General features: G+C 46.3%; 2 protein-coding genes across 6 annotated transcripts in view; one reads left to right on the plus strand and one right to left on the minus strand.

The window, feature by feature from the left end:
* Window positions 1-24901, minus strand: part of LOC144132279 (uncharacterized) — a 181254-nt gene that overhangs the window by 102433 nt on the left and 53920 nt on the right. For all 5 annotated transcript variants that reach the window (XR_013314751.1, XM_077664594.1, XM_077664593.1 and 2 more), the window contains one exon: window positions 10141-10221. Coding sequence is in view for 4 of the 5 variants with exons in the window: in XM_077664594.1 (XP_077520720.1) it covers window positions 10141-10221 (81 nt within the window). In the remaining variant the exon portion in view is untranslated. The remainder of the gene's footprint in view (window positions 1-10140; window positions 10222-24901) is intronic.
* LOC144132277 (uncharacterized) lies at window positions 403-5297 on the plus strand. The gene has a single exon (XM_077664590.1). The coding sequence runs from the start codon at window positions 500-502 to the stop codon at window positions 1355-1357; it is 858 nt and encodes a 285-aa protein (XP_077520716.1). The 5' UTR covers window positions 403-499; the 3' UTR covers window positions 1358-5297.

Genomic DNA, 24901 nt, shown 5'->3' on the forward strand with positions numbered 1-24901 from the left:
GGTAAGACCAGTGGTGGTGCCATACGTGCATCGTGTGGCCCATAATTTGAAAAAAGTTGCCAGCCGCCATGCTGTACGGCGCGCCTTTTCGGCACCGAGAAAGCTAGGTGGCCTTTGCTCCCGTACTGATAAAGAGAACAGCAAGGAATGAGGCTGCGGAACAAAGCACAGGAGACCGTTCGTAAAATGTGCTGAAGGGGTGGTCTACGAAATCTCCCTGTTTTGCGGGCACTCCTACATAGGCCAGACTGGCAGGTGCCTGAATGAGCGAACGAGGGAACATGAGAGAAACTTAGAGCAGAAAAAGGAAGGCACACATCTAACTAAGCACATTAGTAAGTGCCCGTCCCGCAATTGTGAGCCTTGCTTCATTGATGTGCGCATTCTGGGCAAAAGCTGGAATACTATATAAAATATAAAAGCACCCCCGCCACCGGCACCGTTCTGTGGGCTCGGTGACTGCACCTCAGCGCAGCCATCTAATCCGCTGATCTTTGCGATGCAGGTTAGTAAATCATATACCTTATTTGCCAAAAGATCAAGCAATTATATTCTGGTGCAGTTCCCGAACCCACAGTGCTGTGTTGCCATTGCCGCCGAGTGTGTCACTGTTGTTCATTCTTTGCTATTGTTATCAGGAGATATCGAAACTAACCCTGGTCCTAACAACAGCAGTGCAGTACTCGCGGAACTCCAGAAACTAACCGCAGGCCAAACCCAACTAATAGCCGAAGTACAAGGTCTGAAATCCCAGCTCACTACTACGGATAAAACCATAACCGATTTAAGCAATCGTATGGCCAACCTGGAAACACACTACCAAGCACTACTTCCCCTTCGAAACGACATTGAAAAGATTCAGGCTGACACAAGCAACATGGCGCATATAATCCAGGAACTAGAAACCCACATAGAGGACGCTGAAAACAGGTCACGCCGTAACAATCTCATCTTCTATGGTATCCCTGACACTACTGATAGCGAAACGTGGGCAGAATCTGAAAAACTAATCATTGATGTTTGCCGTAATAACCTTCAAATAACTGTGGAACCTCATGAAATAGAAAGAGCTCATCGCCTCGGTCGTCACTCACAAGATAAAAATCGTCCCATAATCGTGAAATTCACAAGTAGCAAAACTAAAGAATCCCTCCTATCAAATGGGCGAAATCTGAAAGACACGGTTTATAGTGTTGGAGAGGACTTCTCGCATGCCGTTCGTCACGCGCGAAAACAACTTGTTGCATTTGCTAAAGCCAGGTCTGCCAAATTTTCCTTGCGATTTAAAACACTTCACATCGGCTTGAACCGTTATATTTTTGACACTTCATCTAACACCGTCAAGCAACTCGCGTAGCAATCGTCCCTTCACCCTACACCAATAAAACGCCAGCGTGCGACACCCTCAAATGTTCCCTCAAATGTTCTCTCGTTTTCCGTGATATTCACTAACATCCGCAGCTTCCTCCCAAAGCGTGAACTCATATCCAATGTAATTTCGTCATCCAGGAGCAATATACTTATACTAACTGAAACTTGGTTAAACAGTAACGTGTCCGACGCTGAAGTTTTAACTGACTTACCCGAATTCAACGTCTACCGAAACGATCGAAAAAACTCACGGGGGGGCGGTGTTCTTGTTGCAATTCACCGAGGTATATCATGCTCTATTGCACACGTCACATCTGATATGGAATCATTATGGCTAATTATTCGCACTCCCCCAATAACAGTACTTCTCGGCGTTTGTTATAGGCCCCCGCAGTCAAATCCAAACTTCTGTCGACATCTGAATGATACTATAAATCATCTTGTTGTTAAATACCCAAATGCGCGCATTCTCCTTTTTGGGGACTTCAATTATCCGGACATTGATTGGCAGAGTTTAGGCACTTCCTCATTAACATGCAATACAGAGGCCAAGAACTTCATTGATGTCTGTTTAAATTTTAACCTTGCACAGTTAGTCTCGGAACCTACTCGCACCACGCATGCAACCGCAAACACCCTTGACCTAATATTAACTAATAGCCCTGAGTACCTATCATCCATTAGTTATCTTCCAGAAATCAGCGACCATAAAATCTTACATGCTCTATTTTCATTTACCCCAGCTCAGAAGCACCCATCCAGAAAAACAATAAATCTTTACGATAAAGGGAATTACGATGCAATAACTGAAGACCTTAACATGTTTTTTTCAGAGTACCAATCCACATTCGACACTCACTCTGTTCACGAAAACTGGTTGATATTCAAAAATAAGTTAAATATGCTCTCTAATATGTTTATCCCCAGGGTATCTTTCCAAAATAACCGCAATAAACCATGGTTTACTAAGCATCTAAAACGTCTAGAAAACAAGAAGAAACGCCTGTTTCGTACAGCCAAACACACTGATAATCAAGCCACTTGGGAAAAATACCTTGCATCTGAGAAATCATACTTACTTGCAGTTCGTAGCGCCAGGTGCTCATTTTATCACACTGACTTACCGAAGCTACTAATCAGCAATCCTAGACAATTCTGGCAGGTTTTAAATCCTAAGCACACTCATGATATTACACTGACTAACGACTTGCACGAAGCGGTTACTGACCATGAATGCGCAGAAATATTTAATAACGCCTTTGTATCTGTTTTCACGAGTGAATTTGACATGCCTTCACAGTTACCATCGCTCAACACAGAAGCCATCATGCCAGCTCTCACATTCTTCACAGATGGTATCGCTTCTATAATTGATAACATGAAACTCTCATCATCAGCTGGTACGGACATGATTAATACAAAACTGCTTAGAAATGTGAAATCAACATGTGCAGCCTACTTATCTTTGATCTTTTCGCAATCGCTCTCTTCAGGGATCATTCCAGATGACTGGAAAACGGGGAAGGTCGTTCCAGTCCACAAATCAGGTAACAGAGACTCCCCCATGAATTATCGCCCCATTTCACTAACTAGCGTACCCTGCAAAATCATGGAACATGTCATCTACTCTCAAATTATAAATTTCTTAGACTCAAATGATTTCTTCCATTCTTCACAACATGGATTTCGTAAGGGCCTCTCTTGTGAAACCCAATTAGCGTTGTTCCTTCACGACTTGCACACTAATCTTAACCGTAACAAACAGACTGATGCCATATTTCTAGATTTTGCGAAAGCTTTTGATAAAATTCCCCACCGTCGTTTACTAGTAAAACTTGCACAGCTGAACTTACATCCTAACATACTACAGTGGATTGAGCAGTTTCTCACTAATCGTTCTCAATCAGTGTTTGCTAACGGCCACCTGTCTAACAGCCTCCCAGTTACTTCGGGCGTTCCGCAAGGATCTGTACTCGGTCCATTACTCTTTTTAATATATATTAATGATTTACCTGACCACGTTTCCTGTAGTATTCGAATGTTTGCTGACGACTGTGTTATTTACCGCACTATTAATAACTCTCGTGATCAACTTAGTCTTCAAACCGATCTTAACAGCGTACTTAATTGGTGTAACAACTGGCTCATGTCCCTAAATCCTAATAAATGCAAACTCTTATCCTTCTCTCGTCACCATAGCCCGCATCGCTTCCAATATTCCATTTCTAACACCTCGATTGATTCAGTATCATCTTATAAGTATCTAGGAGTCACCTTGTCTTATGATTTATCTTGGTGCACCCATATTGGCAACATCATTTCAGCATCGAATAAAACACTTGGTTTTCTCAAGCGCCATCTCCGCTTTGCCCCTCAACACGTAAAATTACTCGCATATAAATCGCTCATCACACCAAAATTAGAATATGCCTCTGCCATATGGAGCCCGCACCAAACTTATTTAATTAATGCATTAGAAGCTGTCCAAAACCGTGCCACTCGATTCATCCACTCTTCATACTCATATGACGTCGTCGCATTTCAAGTCTCACCCTTTATCACAAATTATTTCATTCTTCCCTCAATCGGTCACCGTATATCACAACTGCCGCACGCATATCTCACCGCACCAGTCATCCCCTACAAGTTGCCCGGCCGCCATCGCATACTGCCACCTTTTCTGCTTCATTTTTCTTTCGAGCAGCAACGGACTGGAACGGCCTACCCCGTGACATCGTCAACATCGCTTCATCCTCTACTTTTCAAGAACATGTAACCGATCACCTTCAGTGCTAAATAATATTCGCTGTTTTGTTTGCTCATTTCATTAAAATCCCACCCCTTATGTAATACCCCCCATACAAGGGGGCCTTTAAGGTAAATAAACTGAACTGAACTGAACTGAACTAATGCTAGGGAGTTGATAGAAGCGTTTTTTATCAAAAAGAAAGGCGACCTGTGCGTAAGTGACACATCGATAGTATTGTACGACTGAAGAATCTTGATTTCGACTAGGTTGTCGTCAACTCTCTCCCTACTGCGCCCATTTAGCACCGTTAGCCCGCTAACAATAATTTCACACTCCGATTTCGGAACCTTCCATGTTGCTTACGACCACGTTGCATGTCTAGCTTGTAGTAAAAGAACCAAAGTTTCATTTCTAGCGTAGTTTTCTTTCTTTCCACGAGGCGGAGTTTTTTTAACATGCTATGAAGACAGAAAGACGACTTCACAGCATTCCACATTGCTTCATCATCATCATTTATATGACCCTTAAAGGCACCTGGGGGAGAATTCCATAAGGGTGGGGGGGAAAGGGGTACACAAAAAGTAACACTGATGAGTGGACAAACAAAAGAAGTAATCAAAATTACACAGACAACTACAGCAAAAATACAAAAGAAGCTCTCATGAAAAGGAAAAGGAAACAATTTACACACCAAGGCATCACGCATTCTTTAAACTTAACGGGATCGCAATCAATGACGAAGGAGTCGGGTAGCTTAATCCGTTCTTGTATTGCAAGTGGCAAAAAGATTTGTTAAAGGCGTTAGCTGATCCATGTAAACATTGGATACTCATGGAACTAAATAAACAGGATGACGTGCGCACAGGTGGCACTAGAAGTGGCCTGCGTAGGCTAGGAAAACTGTAGTATAATTTGTGGAACCCATGAAGCATATAACTTCTATAAAACGCCTTCAAACAACTACAAACATCTAGCAACGTCTAACTCTAGACTGAAATGTTTAAAAAGCATCTTAGCAATGGAGGTTTATCTACAAATGTTCTAAAAACATACTTACAAAATAGGTTCATTCACAAACATTTCAAAAACTTCTCTAAAGATACATTTTCCACACAATGTTTTAAAAATTTTTCTGACAAGAAGTTTGCTCGGCAATATTTTAGAAAGGTTTTTTTAACAGTAGAACACGTTCTTGGGCAAGTTGGTTCATAGCTTGAGTAAATGAAGCGCACAAAAACAGCACACAGGAAAGGAAGACACGAGACAAGGCGCCTGTCTCGTGTCTTCCTTTCCTGTGTGCTGTGTTTTTGTGCGCTTCATCTACTCAAGTTTTTTAACAGCAATGTGTTCCGAACGTATCTTTGCATGTATCACAAACAGTCGGCAGATGTGAACTAACGCCGCAGTGAACCTAAGTCCAATCATATGAATTTTTATGCATCTTTTATTTTGGTGATTAGTGAAGACTGAGCTAGTCATACATGACTCAGTGAGAATTAACATAGGTTAATTGCGCACGGCCGTTAGGGAAGCAGGAATGTCCATGCAACGAACGTTGCAAACAGCATCCTTCTTCGAAGTCAGTATACAATAAGAGTAATAAGAGTAATACAGAGTGCGCGTCGGACGTACCGTACGTAGCAGAGCGCGAGACAATTTCTATGACTATGCTGGTTTCAGGCTCCACGCACACTGCTGGCAGAAACTGGTGAACTGATGAAACTATGGCAGAGAGTGATGACGCGGGTTTTCTTGCCTCATTAGCATGTGTATTTATGCTGCAAAGGGCAGCTGCGTGCCCTTTGCAGTTCGAGCTATACTGCACATATCTGAGCAAACAAAATCTGCAGCTCTAAAAAAAGCATGAGCACAAAACCTAATGAAATCCCACTGATTGATTTTAGAGGATTCTAAATATATAGCATACTGATCTTGAGTCTACAGGCTTCATATAAGCAGCCATTTCCAAGAAATAAAAATGTCTAAACATGTTCTTAACGAGTTCTTAAGAAGAAGTTTTCTAGATCTTTTTTGGCAGAGCATTAGCAGGCATATAACACCTCTTTTTGCCTCATTGTCTACAGAACATCTGAAAACAGATTTCTTCTAGACATTATCGTATACTTTTGTAGACGCTTGTAACATGTTGCGTAGCCTTTCTTATGTTTCGCGGGAAGAGGCATAAGCGAAAAAGTTTGCGTCTAAGGGCTAGTGAGTGGATAGCAAGAGATGACTTGATACTGCTTACGCTACGGTGATAATCATAATATGAATATAAAACATGCCGCATGATTCTGGATGGATTCAATGGTATTCATTAAGTATGTCTGATGAGTATGTCTGATTAAGTATGCTGATGCATACTTGAGTTTGGTGCAAAAAAAAGTCTCGTATTCTAGTATACAGATCCATGGCGGAGACAACAAAAGCAACCTTCTAATGAAGCCTAGCATTCTTGAAGTGTCGACGAGTTGACTGATGTCCTTATCCCCTGTTAGTTTGCCGATGATTAGGACACCTAGGTACTTGTATGATTCAACTTCTGATATGGCAGTTGACTTGGCAGAATAATGATACGTAGTATTGGAATGCTTGCATGAGATTTGCATGAACTTGAACTTAGTGATATTAGGTCCATAATCCATTCAGAACACCAAATTTCGGTTATTTGTGAGTCATTTTGTAAGGTTAGCTGGTCATCATGAGAAGAAATGCGACGGTAAAAAACACGGTCCTCGGCAAAGGGACGAATGGATGATAATATTGTAACAAAGACTTGCCACAGTCGCACTGGCACAGCAGAGAAGACTGCACTGCTTTTTAGAGTTTGCTTTAATTTTTAAATTTAGAGTTTGCTAAGAAAACCTCCTTCTCTCAAAAAGCTAAACACACAGGATAGGTCGACAATTGCATCTTCTCCCAAGAGCAAGATTGGGTGTAAAGATGTGTGTTCATTATATAACTGAGAAAAGCATTTTTCCTTAGTTTTTTAATTTTTGTACATAAGTGTAAAATGTGATTTACTGTTACCTCATCTCCACATTTTTTACAAACAGGTTTGTCTTCTTTTGTCAATAGAAAGTTGCGTGTGATGTGTGTATGGCCTATATGGAGACTATCAAAAGTAACTTCAATGAAACGCTCTTGGTGCAAACATGACTTCCATTCACCTAGAACTAATTTTACAACGAGTAGTTTGTTATTGACTTTGTTTTTCCATCTGAACTGCCATTTTTCCCTTATGTTACTATGAACAAAATTAATGCAATCTTTAAACAGCATATTTACTTTATTTATATGCTTGTGACGAGCTTGAGCAGAGCAGAAGTTTGCTCTCGTTGCCTTTAATTCCGATATGACTCGAGACCCAGCACAGTTTTATGTTTTGTCCTTGAGCTGTGGCTGTTACAATGTTGTGTATGATGTCACCAAGTATAGGAGTGCTTGAATTTTTAGGGTGGAGAGCAGTAAGTAAGCTGAAGGAGTCTGTGTAAATAATACTGTTTGTGAGACTCTCGTTTAGAATTTGTTCAATGGCTACAGCGACGGCGTAACATTCGGCAGTGAAGACTGATGAACATTGTGGAACCCTTACGACTTTATTGCAATTCCCTAGCACTACTGCGCTTCCAACGTAAAAATCTGTTTTTGAGCCATCTGTATAAAAAGCTCTGAAGGTACTGTATTTTTCCTCGAGTGCAAAAAATTCTTGTATAATATGTTGTTGCGGAGTTTGTTTTTTATGGAACTGTGTAAGAGTAAAATTGCAGATTGTAGGAATATGATACCATGGAGGCAGTGGATCTCGTTTTTGAGCAATGTCAGGTAGTGCGTCGTAGGCCGAGGTTTTCGCACATCTCTTCAAAACAATAGAGCAGAGGCCTGGTAGCCTGCAGTTTGGTGTTGAACAGTGTTCTAGATGGGTACTTTGTGACTACTGGGCGACAGATGTTTTCAGGTAGTGAATAGATTTTTAGAATGTACGAACATGTGAGCTTCGTTCTTCTGTAAGTGATGCTTCATTAGTTTCTACATACAGGCTGTTTACGGGTAATGTCCTGTATGCACCAGTGGAAAGACGCAAACCTAAATTATGTATTGGATCCAGTCGCTTAAGTCGTTTAACTGCCAAAAACTGTTCATGTGAAGCGAAATTTATTTTGTGAGAACCAGGGCAGTTGCTGTCTCCTTTTAAGACGAAAACTGCGTGACAACAGCGATATCTCGCAGTTCCATCAAATGGTGTAATTCGTGCATGCTATCGGGAGTGGCGGAAGCAGAACTGCTCCACAGTGTCAAAGGTCTCCACGCCTTCTTTCAGTGCCCATAACAGTAGCGCTGGAGCTTCCTCGCGTGTGGTGTCGCATGTGAGGACGCTTCACCACGCAAACGGCGAACAGCTCGTGACGAACGCAGAGTTTCGGCGCACTGGAAGAACGAAAATACCACACGGAATAAGCGAGAGAAGCACGCATTGGCACCCGAGCGGCAAGACGCCTTCGAAAAACAAAAATCAGCAACAAGGCAATTGCCATACCAAACGGTGTGCGTCTTGGCTGGCTCTCCAACATGCGCAGCCGATAACAGCCATCGCCACAGGCTGGCTGCGAAGCTCCGAAAACGAAACTATGTGGTCGGACTCTCTCTAGGCCTATCGGCGCGAACCTGGCGACCATAAACACGACTGCCTTTGCGCGCACATGGCAGGAGAGCGGGAGAGACCTGTGGACGAATATTTTAACAATCCCTGTCAAGCACGTCATATCTCGACACTGCGCCCCTTGGGGCCAGTCAGAATTAACGAATGTGAGCCCCACGGCATTTGAACGGATGAATCGGCGTTTGGCGGGATTTTAGCGGCAATCTGAATTAACGGAGGCCAATTAAACAAGGTTTTACTGTAGCAGCACTGCCCCTCATGCATTTTTCGGTTTCAGAATGAAGGATGGTTTCTGGCCCGGCACTGGTTTCCGCGTGATGACATATATTAGTGTCTGCAAAGAAAAAAGAACGAAAAATAATGTTGCCAGTGACTTCAGTGCCATTCCGGCATGTCTAGTCTGAATTGACCGGTATGCGTGTGATTTCACTTCGAATTAACCAGTGCGAACTGCCACTCACTTATTTACATTTTAGAGCGAAATCTCTATTACCACATTTCTTCAAAGCTCAGTCTTGATGCACGTTTGACCCTGAGGACCCGGAGCGCAGGCAAAGCGCATGACTCTCCAAGCAGAGGCACACCTGTACACGCTCACTGGATCCACCACTGAGATATCACTTGATATCACTCCTTCAGTTTCTCCATGGAGGAGGCATGCGCCAGACGAAGTGTGTCAACCCTTTGGCATCGCCATCAAGCCGCGTCCGATCATTCAGTCGATATAGCTTGCTGAGAAAGTGTACTGCAGAGGACGTGAGCTAAACGAGAAGCTAGACTTGCAAAGAAGCAGAAGTATAGCCAGGAGAGAAAGGCCAAATAAATGTTTAGCAGTGGAGGTTGCCGCTACTGTGAATTCGGCAACGGCTTCATCCATTAGTGTCACTGAAGCATTGGAATCTGCATCTAACCAGCGTTTGATCGACCCCACCATCCGTTTGACATAAAGTTCATCTGCGACAACCAAGTTTCACCGTGACTTCACTGAAAACCCGTTTGGCAGTGTGTGCAAAGTGTGCGAAAGGACTGTGGCTAAGCTACGATTGACAACTAAACTTAACGAAAGCATAACCAAGCCAAACAGAGCAGGTTTAGAACAGTTAAACCTCACCAACTTTTTTGACGGGAGGCTGTGCTTCGTTCTGCCCTGCTGCGAATGTTCGCCCTTTTCTTGCCTTCTCTACACTTCACTGCACTTTTACTCACTCTCCCTCATCAGCGACTCGCATCACCTCCTTTCTGCATTCATACCCGCATTACTCATTTTTCCTGTGCGCACTTCAGGTTATTGAATCTGTTTTCATACAAAGCCTGTCGTGCCCCCAGTGCAAGGAGCTCCTGAAGAAGAGTAAGCACCCACCGGTGTAGCAGGTGGTACCGGCCGCACCCGTGGCACTCGAGGCTTGCTGCTGCGCTTCTCCGAGACGGCAGTCGTGGCCACCTGCGTGAATACACATTTAGGCACTACTACATCTCACAGATTGTGCCCCTTCAAATTTTCTTGCTGCAGCCTCTCAAGTACTTTTGTGACCGTCCCTTTGAGAAGCAGTACACTTCAACCCTATCCCCACAAACTTCTCAACCTCATCTGCCCGGGCAACCGAACAACTTTCTGCTGCCTTCTGCTACGCTTGCCTTTCTCCTTTTTTATTATGCACACAATATCAAAAATACTCAGAATTGTTTGGACCCATAGCCAGAGGAGGTGCAATACAAGGACAAGCAGACACAAAGCAGCAACAATTCACAAAATGACTTCATATAACTAGAAAATAACTAGAAAGATAAGAATGGGGTGGAGCGCATATGGCAGGTTCTCTCAGATCATGAGTGGCAGTTTACCAATTTCCCTCAAGAGAAAAGTGTACAACAGCTGTATCTTACCTACGGTGCAGAAACGTGGAGGCTAACGAAAAGAGTTCAGCTTAAGTTAAGAACAACGCAGCGAGCCATGGAAACAAAAATGATAGGTGTAACGTTAAGAGACCACAAGCGGGCAGAGTGGGTTAGGGAACAAACGCAGGTTAATGATATCCTAGTCGAAATCAAGAGGAAGAAATGGGCTTGGGCAGGGCATGTAATGCGAAGGCAAGATAACCGCTGGTGAGGAGTGAGGAGTACTCTACCAAATTTTTTTTTGTTAGCAAAATCTGATAGTTCTGCATTTCATGCCTTTGTTGCCAGTTGTCCGGGTACGAAAGATGCATTTATTTCAAAGAAATTTGGATTCGAAGTTGAAAAAGTTTTTTCCGCCTCTCTGATTCAAACTCGGGAACTCTTATGACATCACGGCGCACTCTTATGACGTCATAGGACGGAGTGACTTGAAAGTGGCGTAAACGCAGACTCCGTGATTTCTAGCGGCTACTGGTGCGGTCTAGCAGCAGCCGAAATGAAAGCTACTGCCGCCGCACGTTGAAGGCATCTACCGGGGGTCGCCACCGTCGCTTCATTTACGTTTGCACCGGCGTCTTGCCAGCGTTACGATGGATCCCGTTCCTGAACACGACGACGAAGTTCTCGCAAAATCTCCGGCCTGCATTTCAGCAACCTCAGCCCCAGAGAGCGTGCGATGGTTTTGAGGGAGCACGGTTAGGTTAGGCGCCGGCGGGTCATTTCCCTCTCCTTATGCCGTGAGCAGCCATTGCTAATTAAATATCTTAACCCCAGTGCGGGGAGTCGCGAGGGGCCAGGACAAGGTCGGCACATCGCGCCCATCAGAGGCTGGCCGGGGCTTTGGGGCCAACAGATTGTGATTCCTTGAATGACGTTGCATGGTGCAGCAGGCAGCGTCAAGGTCTCCCACGGTTGCAACGGCCAGGTTATTTATTTTTTGCCACAAAAAACGGACGAGTGCTCAAGGGCGCTCACGTTTAAAGTTGGCGGCTTGAAAGTAAAGCCGACCCACGACGCTTCAATTTTTCTTAACTGAATTGTACCTTGTCTCCCGTGCCTAATAAATGATTTCCATTAAGTAGTTTGAAGTTGACTGGCACAACCGGGAATGTTTCGCCAGGCGAGCGTGCGAAGACACAAGTGCTCTTTATACTGTGAACTGCCTTGTACGATCACCGACCATCGTGCCATGATAGTTTTTCATCGACCGTGGCGATAATCTGACCATCCTCAACAGGCTCCTTCAAAGGTTAACTAGCACTTGAAGCGGCACTTGGAGTTCCTCTGCTGTTCGGCGCTTGTAAATCGAAGCGCGTCAAAAACAAAACCACGGGGCACACAAAGCTCATAGACGCGAAGCGCCATAACAAATCGAAACTCTCCTGGCCGCCTGTGGCGCCGACAAGCATCCGTTTTCTTTGCTTCCAACATTCAGGTTGTCTCTTGCCTGCCTTCCTTGTGTGATAAAAGTGCACTACCGGTTTTAAAACAAAACTTACTTCAATATTGAACCGCGCAACCTTCCTTTGTCACCCTCAGAGATTCAAGGCTCCATGGAGTGAGGAAAATTCCTCCAAGGTGGCGTCTCTTGTACTATGACGTCATCACGCTTGTACTTGCGAGATTGGCCTGTGGCGGCGATACTTGTATTTTGGTTCTTGATATTTTCTACCTTACAAGAGCTTTGTTTTCAGTAAGAGTGGCGTTTTTTTGATCAGAAGCTGGTATTCTATCGATACAAGCCAACTTCAATTTCTCCTCAGTGTCCCTTTAATGGTTACGGAGCGGATTCTAAGAGAAAGTAAGCGTAGCAGGGGGTGGTGGCAGAAGGTTAGTTGGGTGGAGGAGATTAAGAAGTTTGCAGGCAAAGAGTGGATGCAGCTGGCAAAGGACAGGGTTAATTGGAGAGGCATGGGAGAGGTTTTTGCCCTGCAGTGGGTATAGTAAGGCTGATGATGATGATTAAAACAAAATAGTAACGGTTCACACAGAATTTCTAGTGATCAAGCAGAATGTGTTAAATGGGAGAGCAAAATTACAATTATTTTTAATTTTTAAATCATTAGGAATTCAATTCAAAAATTGGGAACCATTAAATTCGATTAGACTTCGCTAATAAGTATTAAGGCATGGTGGGAGGTTAAAATTGCAGCAGGTTGCAACTCTCATGGTTCTGGTGGGAAGTCTGAACAGATGCAAGGAAAGTGGGCCATCTCCTGGTATTCAACCCATAACAACCATCGGTCATCTTGCCTTCACATTATACGCCCATTTGTTGTTCTTAGTTTCAACTGGGATGTCATTTGTTCCCTCACCCACTCTGCCCTCTTACTATTTTTTTTTTCCATAACTCGCTGCGTGGTCCTCAATTTAAGTTGAACCCTTTCCGATAGCCTCCACGTTTCTGCCCCGTAGGTGAGGCACTGTACCAGGATTCAAGGTTACCACAGGTGCTGGAACCAAGCTGGACCATCCGGTGCATGATGGTTACTTACTGTCCAAAGATAGCAGAGCACACACACAACCCAAGTATATAAAGGCCTTCAAGTCCAGAGCCTTGCCTGAGCTATGCCGGCCAGAAATCCTGGCTCTGCTCTCGAGTTAGTCCCGGACTCCCAACTGCAGTTTGCAAGCAAGGCCTCCATCACACTAGGCCTCAAAATACAGCCTATGCAATGCCAACAAATAGGAAATTCCAAAGGTCGAACTCAAATAGATGCGCCGAGCCCACCTACGTGTTTCCAGTACTCGTCTTTTGCTCAAGGCGGCTGTGCCTTGAAACCGTCTGCTCGTCTCACCTTTAACCACGGTGTAGGAGTAGGTTAGGTGAGCAAATGGCGTGGGCGAAGCAGCGCCGTGTCGTTCGCTTTCTTGTCTTTTTGTGCTCGTCTTTGTTCGCGCTGTTTATTCAAGATGCTTAACCAACTAGCCCACCAAAACGTGTTAATACAGGAGAGAAGGTCACAGGATTCTGCGGCGCGTCGATAGATGGCGCTAGTAGCCTGTCCCATCTAAATTCCCTTGATAATTTGAAAGTACCGCCACTCTTAGAACTTGGCTGCCACCATGCCACCTCCTTGCTTCTTCCTTGTCACCGCACTGCCGGGCCACAGGCATTGGCTGCAAGCCGGGTTTTGTGTCTCGTCGATTGGTCTCCCTGCCATTGCCCATGGAAATGCGCGCAGCTTGTGTTTTTACTTGTGATGTTCTTTTCAGTTAGTGCCATTTTTCGTCCTGCCTGGGCGCACCGGATGTAGCTCGCGTTATGCCAGGCATCTGTGCATTGTTAAGAGGCCAGAGGATGATCCCGCAAGGAAAGCACAATCGCTTGCGGAGGAAGCAGTGGCTTCACAACACTCGCAGAAAGGACTTATACTCCGTTTCATACATCAGGTGCAACGTTGTCAAAGCTAGCGCACTTGTTTGCGCTGCCTGCACCCGCGACCAAAAAGTAGTGCGTTCCTTGTGGTGAGCGAAATATAGTGATTCCTTTTGTCTGCAGGCTTACTACATGACACATTTGTCATGAACTTGATCAAATAGACTTTTACTGCTGACGTCATGCTGTACCTTTTTCGTGCCTTAGACCACTCGGGCACAAAACAAGCGCGGAGTAACGCGCCTCCCTTTATTTTCCCGTCTGGATTACAACTGTACCTTTCACAGCGTTGCACCTGATGTATGAAACGGAGTATAGTTCCGACAGTGAACAGCTTAGCAGCACCGTAGATACTGATTTGTACTGTGAACAGCATGCATCTTGAGCACACCTTTCCTAAACATGTTAGAAGCCTTTCTTTTTTTCTACTGATACCCAAACAGTGCCTTACAGAGTTGTTATTTCAAGCTTATTCTCTGATATCTGCATCCCTCACGCGAAGTAAAGGGATGATCAGCGCTAGCTATTCCACATTGTACTTCCCCTATTGCTACATTTGCTTTAGATACCATGTTCATGCAATAGTGAATGGTGACTGCAGCTTGCTTTTGGCTGAGTTACAGAGTTGCAAAGTGATCCCGGATGCTTTAAGTTGATACCTACTGCTATGCAGTGGCCGGGAGCCTTCCGCACAGGTTGTGAAAGCATTTTTGTGGCGCGAAAGCGGCTGCTACCCCGAGCTGCTTATTTGTAAAGCAGCTGCATAGCAGCAGTTGAATAGGCACACTATAACATTTAGCCAAGTATAGTTATGACACTTTGAGTATACATGATAGACACATGGGTGATCGTTCATGAAGTGCGCCAAAGGTGTTGTATATGAAATTCCCCTCTCGAGCGGCCGCTCCTATATAGGGCAAACTGGACGCTGCTTAACGAGCGAATCAGGGAATACGAAACAAACGTTGAACAAGATAAAGATGACCCAAATATGCCTAAGCATATAAGGTCCTGCCCGTAACGCACTTGTGAGCCATGTTTTTTCGGTGCGTGAATTCTATCAAAAAGAAAAGATACAAAAGCCAGGGAATTAATCGAAGCTTTTTACATTGCAAAGAAAGGAAGCACGTGCCTCAGCAACACGTCCATATCTTTGCATAAGGCTGAGAACAACTTTTTCACTCGTTCGCTATCATATCAATTTTGAAGATGATAGTACTCCTTGCGTTAAGATGGTATATATTTGTCCGTGTTGCCTTCAAATAAATCAGTTGTGAGTGGCACTCCGTCCCATCTTTCTGCCTTGTGTTGTGTCTGTTTTCATGCCTGTAACCAAAGATGACAGACTCAGCCAGGACCAGTCATGACTCGGCCATGACTTGAACTTGGAGTTTAATGGCCCGGGCGACACCCAAAATTCGGCACAGTTAACGAAAAATTGACCTCGGCCAAATTGGACCAACACTGATATACACATATAATAAAAAATACCCAGTTCAATGGTCGCACCGAAATTAGGGCCAGCCAGTCCCAAAATTCAGTCATCAGAGCACTGTGGCCTGCAGTTCAAGTCCACTCATTCATTAGTTACTTTTCTTTAATAAGGGGAAGATAATTAGGTGTCACTATTTAGTCCTTTACTACCTCCAGTTTAAGTACTACTTTAGTTTAGTTTTATGGGGGTTTAACGTCCCAAAGCGACACGCCGTAGTGAAGGGCTCCAGAAATTTCGACCACCTCGGGTTCTTTAACGTGCTATGGCACCGCACAGTACACGGGCATCCAGAATTTCGCCTCCATCGAAATTCGACCGCCCCGCCCGGGATCGAACCCGCGTCTTTCGTGTCAGCAGCCGAGTGCCATAATCACTGAGCCACCGCAGAGGCCCAGTTTAAGTACGGTTAATTTAATGTAATGTAATCAAAGTTTAAGTACTGTTAATTTGATTACATTCGGAAAATTCTGGTTATTTAAGTCACTACTTACTATTCACTATTTAGTGGTCACTAATTAGGTACTACTTTTTGGTCATTTACTACGTCGTGCTCAAGTAATGTTAATCCGACTATATTTGCCGCATTTTTGGTAATTTTATTCACTAATTAGGGGCATCACTATTTAGTCCTTTACTACCTCCAGTTCAGGTACTGTTCATTTGATTAAATTCAGGGCATTTTAGCTGTTTTATTCACTAATTACTCCTCACTGATTAAAGGTCGATAATTAGGTACCGCTTTTTAGTCTTTTACAACCTCCAGTTCAAGTATTGTCCGTTCGATTATATTCTGAGCATTTCTAGCCGTCTCATTCACTAATTACATCTAACTAACTAGGGGTCAGTAATTGGATGTTACTATTTAGTCCTTTACTGCCTCCAGTTCAGGTGCTGTTCATATGATTACATTCGGAGCATTTTGGAAATTTAATTCACTAATTACTTCTCACTAATTAGGCACCAGTAATTAGGCACTACCATTTGGTCCTTTATTATGAAGCATTTTTAGCCAATTATTCACTAATTCGGGGTCACAACTTTAAATTCACCAACTCAAGTACTCATGTACTAAAAATTTCATTTACATTCAGGGCATTTATGCCATTCTGCCCGTTTTTATTCACCAATTCCACTTAAGAAATTAGCAGCCACTTATTAGCAGTATGACTCATCCACTCATTACCTATGCATTGTTATTGAGCACTGCTCTTATGCTTCTCTCCTAAGCATCACATCACACTTGTCATGGTACCACCACACTCAACCAACGCCATCGGAGGCACAGCGCCGGTTTTTTCACTCAACGGTTCATAAAACGATTTCACATTAAAATTTAGCAGGTAATGTATGCCAGCTCCAGTTGATGAGTGGTTGCCGGCGCCACTGGCACTGTCCCATATGACGCTCTGTTATATGGTTCAGATGCAATTCACTAAGCCACATTTACATTAGGAAACCGAACACTTTGTCTTGCTCTGTACTCACGACTATTTTATCGTAACAAGCACTTTATATGCGTGCACGAACATACCCTAACACAGATAGCTATCGCAAACGGCAATACTAAGTTTGATACACGCACTTCATCTGATTTCATGGCACAGAAAGTTTATGAAGCTTCAAATGCACAAAAGAAATTGTTTCCCGTAAGAACGCCCTATTCAGACAGCATAACGAGAAACGAAAACCACCCACATAGTAACTTTACCAATGCTTTTACCCCCATCTATGAATATTTGCTGACTCAGTGAGGACCCCAGCCAGCCCCAAAACAGCATTCGATGCTGTGAATGGCGCCTGAACGGAAAAGGATGCCATGCGCAGCAGCACTGGGAGCCGGCACGCAAGAAGAAACGAGGAGGAAAACGCCGCCCGGAGCAGAGTGTCGCGACATTATGTTATTTAGCCTCCTCTAGTGCCTACTTTTGCCCCACGTGCCATTCATTCCTTTCTGCCTGTTGCGACTTGTTCCATCTTTCGAGTGCTTTTAATCAAATCCAGCACATACTGCTCAAGCTATTTTATGCGGCGGCTCAATGGTGCAGTGCTTCGTACCATTCTGAAACAGCGGCTACAAATCGTGCGAGGTGAAGCACTAGCTTCTCACGCTGCCGGACGATGAAGCAAGGCTCGGAAGTGTGGCGCCAAGCGATACCTCAGCAAGATCATATACTTCAAAGAACAGCCCATATTTGTGAAACGCATTTTGCTCCTCACTTTATCTTGAAGATGTGGTCTGCAGAAGTAGACTGCCGGGTGTTAATCTACAGAAAGAAAAGAGTGGGCCTAGCAAGAGACGTGGTGCCGTCTATCTTCCAAGGAGCTCCTAGCTACCTGTCCTCACAACACAGTGAAACGACTTTCCGGTCCCCCTGCTTCATGCTCGCAAAACAGCAGCGGCAGCAACCTCTTCAGATGAAACCAGTGACGCTGCGGAATCCTGTGAGACTGAGTAATACTTGTTGGGGGGCTAGTTGGTGTATGTTTCCAGAAAAGGTTGTAGCACCGAAAAAGACAACACATAGCAAGCGAGGCGGTTGCGCCTGTCCCGTCTCGCTTGCTATGTGTTGTCTTTTTCGGCGCTACAACCCCTTTGCCACTTATCAATCAGTGTTCTCTGCATCAACATGATTCCTGACCAGACGGTATGCCGTCAAACCCTCGACTACAGTGTTCTCTTGTACGAAGCGAGTAGCATTTGCCTACTACAGCATTCGTGGGCAGCGCATCACACCGACGTTGAAGAGAATAGGGAGATCATATTTATCGACGCAGCGGTAGCACACCAACAAAGGGATGGCTCTTTAGAAGTGTTCAACAGACTTGACACGTGAAAAGCGACATGACAGTTCCAGTGTATTTCTTTGGCAGGCCAATAGATTGTGCTGCTGTTGGTATAAATTTGCTTGCCGCGTCAGCGGCTGAAGTTAAAATTATGCTCAAAACTTATGATACCCCTGATGTGTACCGGGGCAGGCCGAGTCGGAAGGACTTCCCGAACGCGCTTCCAGAGTGTGCTTCCAGAAGAGCTGGAGGCACACCAAGTACCTACTGATGTCACCCGGAGGGGCCACATGCCATTGTTCAAGGACCACCAAGCTGCAAGAGCGACCATTAAAGAGCATTAGGCAATGCCTTCCCAGCAGCAGAAGCTCAAAGCTTGGTGCTGCACGGAATCAGTGCCTCAGCAGTCACCTTTCTGACTGGACCAAGAGCACCAGGAGAGAGATGACAAAACTGCAGGCCCTGAATATGTCACCAGCACAGCTGCGTGTACAGTCAAACCCAGTTATAACGAACAGTGCAACTGAATGCGATTTGTTCGATATTGTGACGGGATAGAGCATCCGGCAGAGTCCAAGTGCCCTGCATCAACGGAGAGGAGGTGCGGAGGGAGCGCAGGGAGCGAGCGCGAGAGAGAGGACGATAAAGAATCACCGCGGACGGTCGTGTTTCTCCTGGTCTCTTGCGTTCTCCTGTGGATTTATTGGTTTATTGGGATGGGTCCGCCGCCCTGCTACATATTTTGGTGGCAGCGGTGGGAAGGCACTCACCTAAACCTGGAAACAAGATGTGGGCGCGGCTGAGGACCATGGGCCACCACCGGCTGATGCGACACAGAGCGCGGCGGACTGCGCTGCTGATCTCGGGCGTTCGGACGGCCTGCCCCTTTCCCCAACACTGGAGGCCGTCCTTGAGCGCTTCGGCAGGCAACTGGACCATCTGGAGGTTTGATGCTTTCCAGCGCCATGCTATGCCAACCAACCCGAACCACGGCATGCCGGTGCCTTCCGTCAACACCATGAAATCCGCAACCACACCCGTCGGGCTGGCCTCTCGGTCCGACCTTGGGGTGCACGGCACAGGTGCGTCACACCCGGCCTGCCCGCTGGGGATGGCGGCGGAGTTATCAACTTTTGATGCCACTGCCCCTTGGGAGGCTTACCAGCTCCAGCTCGACACCATCGTGGAGGCGCAGGGATGGGACGCTCGGACGAAAGCCGTGATGCTCACTGCTAAGCTGCGGGGCCGAGCGGCGGAGCTGCTTCAAAATGTGCCTCGGCAGGATCTTGGCTGGTACGACGACATCGTGGGGCTCCTCGCCGACCTTTATGGGTCAGGCCAACCCAGGCTCAAATACAAGCACCTGCGTGCTCGCAAGACTGCAGCACGCAGGTGTCAAAGGACAAGTCAAACAAGGACAAGGACAAAGTCAAAGGACAAGAGCAAAACAGAGGCTGGAGTCCTGGAGAAGAATTTGGCGTCTGTGGCGATGAGGCAGTGCCGGACCAACCGAGTACGCAAATGGCTGGGAGGTGGAGGCGAATTGGATGCCTGTGACTGTTCCCCTGCCGCGCCCAGTTGTTCCGCAAATGCCCATAGTGTCGATGCAGTCTGCTTGAAGGTCGGCGTGGGGTCGGTTGTCCCGTACCATGTGATGCTTGCCCGCTCACTCACCGGTGTGAACCTATCCGGTGTGGGACGTTCTTCGGCGACTGCAGACGCCTTCACCCAGCTCATAAACTTTAACGTCAACAAACAGTCTGACCACTTCATCTCTGTGGGCCCACGTTGCATCATACCAGGTGACCCTGAATAAACGACCGATATGACATCGCCGTGCTCAACGAGCCAGCCGGCATCTCCAAAGAAAGCAGCCCGAGTTCGGGACCCTGCCGGACCGCACCAGACAGCGAAAAGACGCTGCTACGAACACCGCAACCTCGCCTGCAACAGCCGCAACTGCAACAGCAACAGCCGTGGGTGCCGCCAACTTTCAATGAATCCCTAGGCGAAGACCCCGAAGAATGGTTGGACCAATATGAGTGCACAACATCATTCAAACAGTGGGATGGTGCAGCAAAAATTGGACACGTATTTGTCTCACTGGAGAGCTCAGCACGTACGCAGTACGAAAACCACGAGTCGTCCCTAACAACATGAGAGCTATTCAAGAAGGAACTTTTGAACGTATTCACGAGTGTGGTCAGGAAAGAAAGAGCCAAATGACTCCTCGAGTCCAGGATCCAGCTTCCGAATGAGCCTATCCGCAGTTACGTCGAAGAGATAAAGTGCCTCTTTCGCCGCGCCAACCCCACGATGAGCGAAGAAAAAAAAGTTGAGTTTTTAATGCGCGGCGTAATAGAACAACCCTTTGGCAGTCTCGTCTGCCAGCCGCCAAACACAGTCAAAAATTCATGCAAGAAGCCTGCACAATCGAAAAGACCCTTGACGCCCGGGCTCGGCAGTACAACCGCCGAGCCACCACCATCACCACCAGCGATAGCTTGCGGGAAGTTATCCGCGAAATTGTCCGCAAGGAGCTATAACAACTCTTGCTATTTTCCGCACGGCCACAAGCAGAGACTCTCATGGATGCGGTGCGGGAAGAAGTGCAACAGGCACTTGGCCCCCCAGCGACCACAGAACCCCAGGCCATAACCTACGCCGCTGCAGTATGCCCTCCGCAGACCCAACGACACCCCCTAAGTCCTCTCCGAAATGAGCCACTTGTTCCAGAATGCCGCCTCCCTTCCTCCGCCCGCCCAGCCTACGAACGACGCTGAAGCCTCAGGAAATGCCGGGAGGTCTTCCGGCAACCGTTGTGCTTCCATTGCGGTGAGTCTGGCCATATTCTTCGTCACTGCCCATACCGACGTATCTGTCTTCATGGATTTGCCACTGACACACCACAACTCGGCCAACGTCCCCAAGAAATCGACGCAGGTACTCCCCGAACCACCTTTCGCGCTCACCATCGCCATCAGCCTCGCGCTTTGCATTGCATATCAAACATACGAGATTCCTTCGCCCTCTGCGACCCATCTGCAAAAGATTCGCCGGACCAAGAGAACTCTCCCACTTTCGACATAACTCAGCCCTACCTCGAGACAGACAAGACCAGATCCGCAATCTGCTTCAAAGCTACAGCAAGTTTTTTCATCATCGCAGAAGGTCCGACAAATGCCAATTGCCAAGCATCACTTATAACCAACCAGCACACCCAACCTCTCCGTCAAAGCCCCTACCGTGTGTCACCGCGAGAACGACAGGCCATCCGGGACCAAGTGGAAGAAATGCTTCGCAACGACGATATCCAGCCTTCAAACAGCTAATGGGCGGCACCGGTTGTTCTAGTGAGAAAGAAAGATGGCACACTTCGATTCTGCATTGATTACTGCTGTTTGGACATAACAAATAAGGACGTCTACCCCGTCCCCCCCATCAACGACGCACTGGACCGGCTCTGCAACGCCAAGTATTTCTCATCGATGGACCTCAAAAGCGGTTACTGGCAATTGAGGTCAATGAAAGAGATCACGAGAAGACCGCATTCATCAGTCTGGATGGCCTCTTTGAGCTCAAGGTGATGCCTTTGGTCTGTATTCCGCATCGGCGACATTTCAGCGAGTAATGGATACAGTGCTGGCAGGCCAAATTTGTCTGGTATATTTAGATGACGTCGTTGTCTTCGCCTCGAACTTTGAAGAGCACACCAAAAGACTTCGAACAGTACTAGACGCCATCAAGTCGTCTGGCCTAACCTTGAAAACAGAGAAGTGCCACTTTGCCTATGAAGAGCTGCTGTTTCTAGGCCATCATCCGGGCTGCGCCAAAATTCCGCCCATACCTGTACGAACAACCGTTCAAGGTGGTCAGTTATCACCATGCGCTGCGCTGGCTTGCCAATTTGAAGAACCCATCTGACCGCCTTGCTCGATGGAGTCTGCACCTCCAGGAGTTTTATGTCACCGTCGTTTACAACTCCGGACACAGGCACTCTGACGCCGACTGCCTCTCACGAGCCCCTGTTGCACCGCCGCCGGACGACGATGAGGACGCCTTCCTGGGACCCATCAGCCCCAGCTCTTTTGCTCAGCAGCAACACACGGACACCGACCTAAAACGCCTCATCGAGTACCTGGAAGGCAAGGTTTTTTCACCCCCCGCTTCATTCAAGCGAGGACTGCCTTCATTCTGTGTGCAGAATGAGGTCCTTGTGAAGAAGAACTTTGCAGTGAGAAAAACAGCCTACCTCCTTGTTGTAGTACCTGCTTGTCTCCGCGAAGAGGTTCTACACACTTCACACGACGAGCAGACAGCTGGACATCTCGGGTTTACTCGCACCCTCCGCCACATTCAAGACAAGTATTACTGGTCCCGACTGTCTGCTGATGTCGCACATTATGTGAAAACCTGCCGAGATTGTCAGCCACAAAACACCTCCCCACACGACCAGCAGGATTTCTGAGCCCCATTGAACCTCCCTCAAGGCCCTTCAGCAGATCGGCATGGACTTGCTTGGCCCTTTTCCAATGTCAATGTCTGGAAATAAGTGGATCATCATAGCGACCAACTACCGGACCCGCAACGCCAAAAGCCCTACTGAACGGAACAGCAGCAGAAGTCACCAAATTTTTGTGGAGTGCATTCTTCTGCGACACGGCGCCCCCAATGTGCTCATCACAGACAGAGGAACAGCATTCACGGCGGAACTAACGCAAGCCATCTTGTATTACAGCCAAACCAGCCACCGGAGGACAACTGCATGCCACCCGCAGACCAACGGACTGACCGAGCACCTGAAGAAAACCATCGCCGATATACTCGCCATGTATGTCGATGCCGAACACAAAACCTGGGATGTCATCCTGCCTTGCGTCGTCTTCGCCTACAACACCACAGTGCAGGACACCACCCAGATGACGCCTTTTAGGCTCGTCCATCGCAGGGAGGCCACGACCACGCTAGACGCCATGCTGCCCAACGTTACAGAAGAAGAGAATGTCTATGTTGCCGCCTACCTTCAACATGCAGAAGAAGCCCGAAGACTTGCCCGATTAAGGATTAAAGACCAGCAGCGGGCCAACGCCAGACGCTACAACCTACGAAGACGTAGCGCGGAATACAAGCCAGGAGACCAAGTCTGGGTTTGGACGGCGATTCGCCGCCGTGGATTTAGTGAAAGGCTTTTCCACCACTATTTCGGAAAGTACTAGGTTCTTCTTCGGCTAGGTGAACTGGATTATGAAGTCATCACTGACGCAATGACTGCATCCCAGCGACGCTGTGTATGACCAGAAGTTGTTTGTCCATGTCGTCTGTCTAAAGCCCTATTATGTGCGCTAAAGGGTGCGATCCATTTTGTTTGTTGCTAGTCGCCTTATCTGTTTTAATGCATCGGGTCGATGCTTCTTTGAGAGAGGAGTAATGCGCGAATCTTTGCTGTGTTTGTTCATTCTTCAAAACTGCCGGCACTCAACTTTATCGCTTTGTTTGCGATGCGAGACGCGACCAGATTTATCTCGATTGATCGCATCCAGGCAGATCTGATTCTACGTTGTTCCAAAATGTTCTAGTAACTTTGCACGCTTTATCTAGAAAGTTCGCTGTCACCTTTAAATTGAGGACGGCCAACAGCGGCAGGCATTCTGTTCGACGACCACCGAGCACGCTTGTTGCTACGCCGCCGCCGAGTGATTCAGTCCATTATCGGCACAAGTCAGCCCAAATAAAGAGTTTTATTAGACACCATTTTCGCAGCCTTTCTGCTCTCTGGACTGCAGCCACTGCTTCGTCACAATATGAATACCTCAACTTTCCAAGCAGGGACGAGTGTGATGGATGACTTTGTTATTCACACGAATGGTATACAGTTTTTCTTGCAGAATCTGAAGGTTGCTAATGCTGGGTGTCCTAATGACTTGCCAAACAAATTCTATAAACATTGTGCTCAGTCGGTTGCACTGCACTTAAAGATTATTTTTGAAAACTCACTTGACAAATCTTGTTTTCCTGATGACTGGAAGATTGCAAGCATTGTGCCAATTCACAAATCTGGTCTTGGTGACATTGTGACAAATTATAGGCCAGTATCATTAACTTCAGTAGGGTGCAAAGCACTTAAGCATATTTTGTATACCAGCAAAGATTCATATATTGAAACACATTCATTGTTTAATCCTCTTCAGTATGGTTTTCGTAAGGGCCTGCCCTGTACTACGCAGTTGATTGAATTTGCACATGACCTGGCGGGGGCACTGGACAAGCGGCTGAGTGTGGACTGTGTTCTTAAATTTTAAAAAAGCCTTTGACACTGTGACCCACTGTTTACTCTTTTAAAAGATAGCCTTTTACAATATTAGCCCTCAAGTGATATCGTGGGCGAAGGATTACCTATATTTACGTCACTAGTTTGTAGTGAGTGGCGCTCAGTCGCATCAAACGATGAAAACCATTAGGGAATGGAATAGGCTGCCGAGTGGTGTCGTGGGTGCTGCATCAAATGATGCTTTCTTTTCCATGTTGTAAATCCATGTGCATGTCTTTGCATTTCTTTTGTCTTTTTCT

This window comes from Amblyomma americanum, chromosome 5 (genome assembly GCF_052857255.1).
Source record: "Amblyomma americanum isolate KBUSLIRL-KWMA chromosome 5, ASM5285725v1, whole genome shotgun sequence".
NCBI classification, from domain to species: domain Eukaryota; kingdom Metazoa; phylum Arthropoda; class Arachnida; order Ixodida; family Ixodidae; genus Amblyomma; species Amblyomma americanum.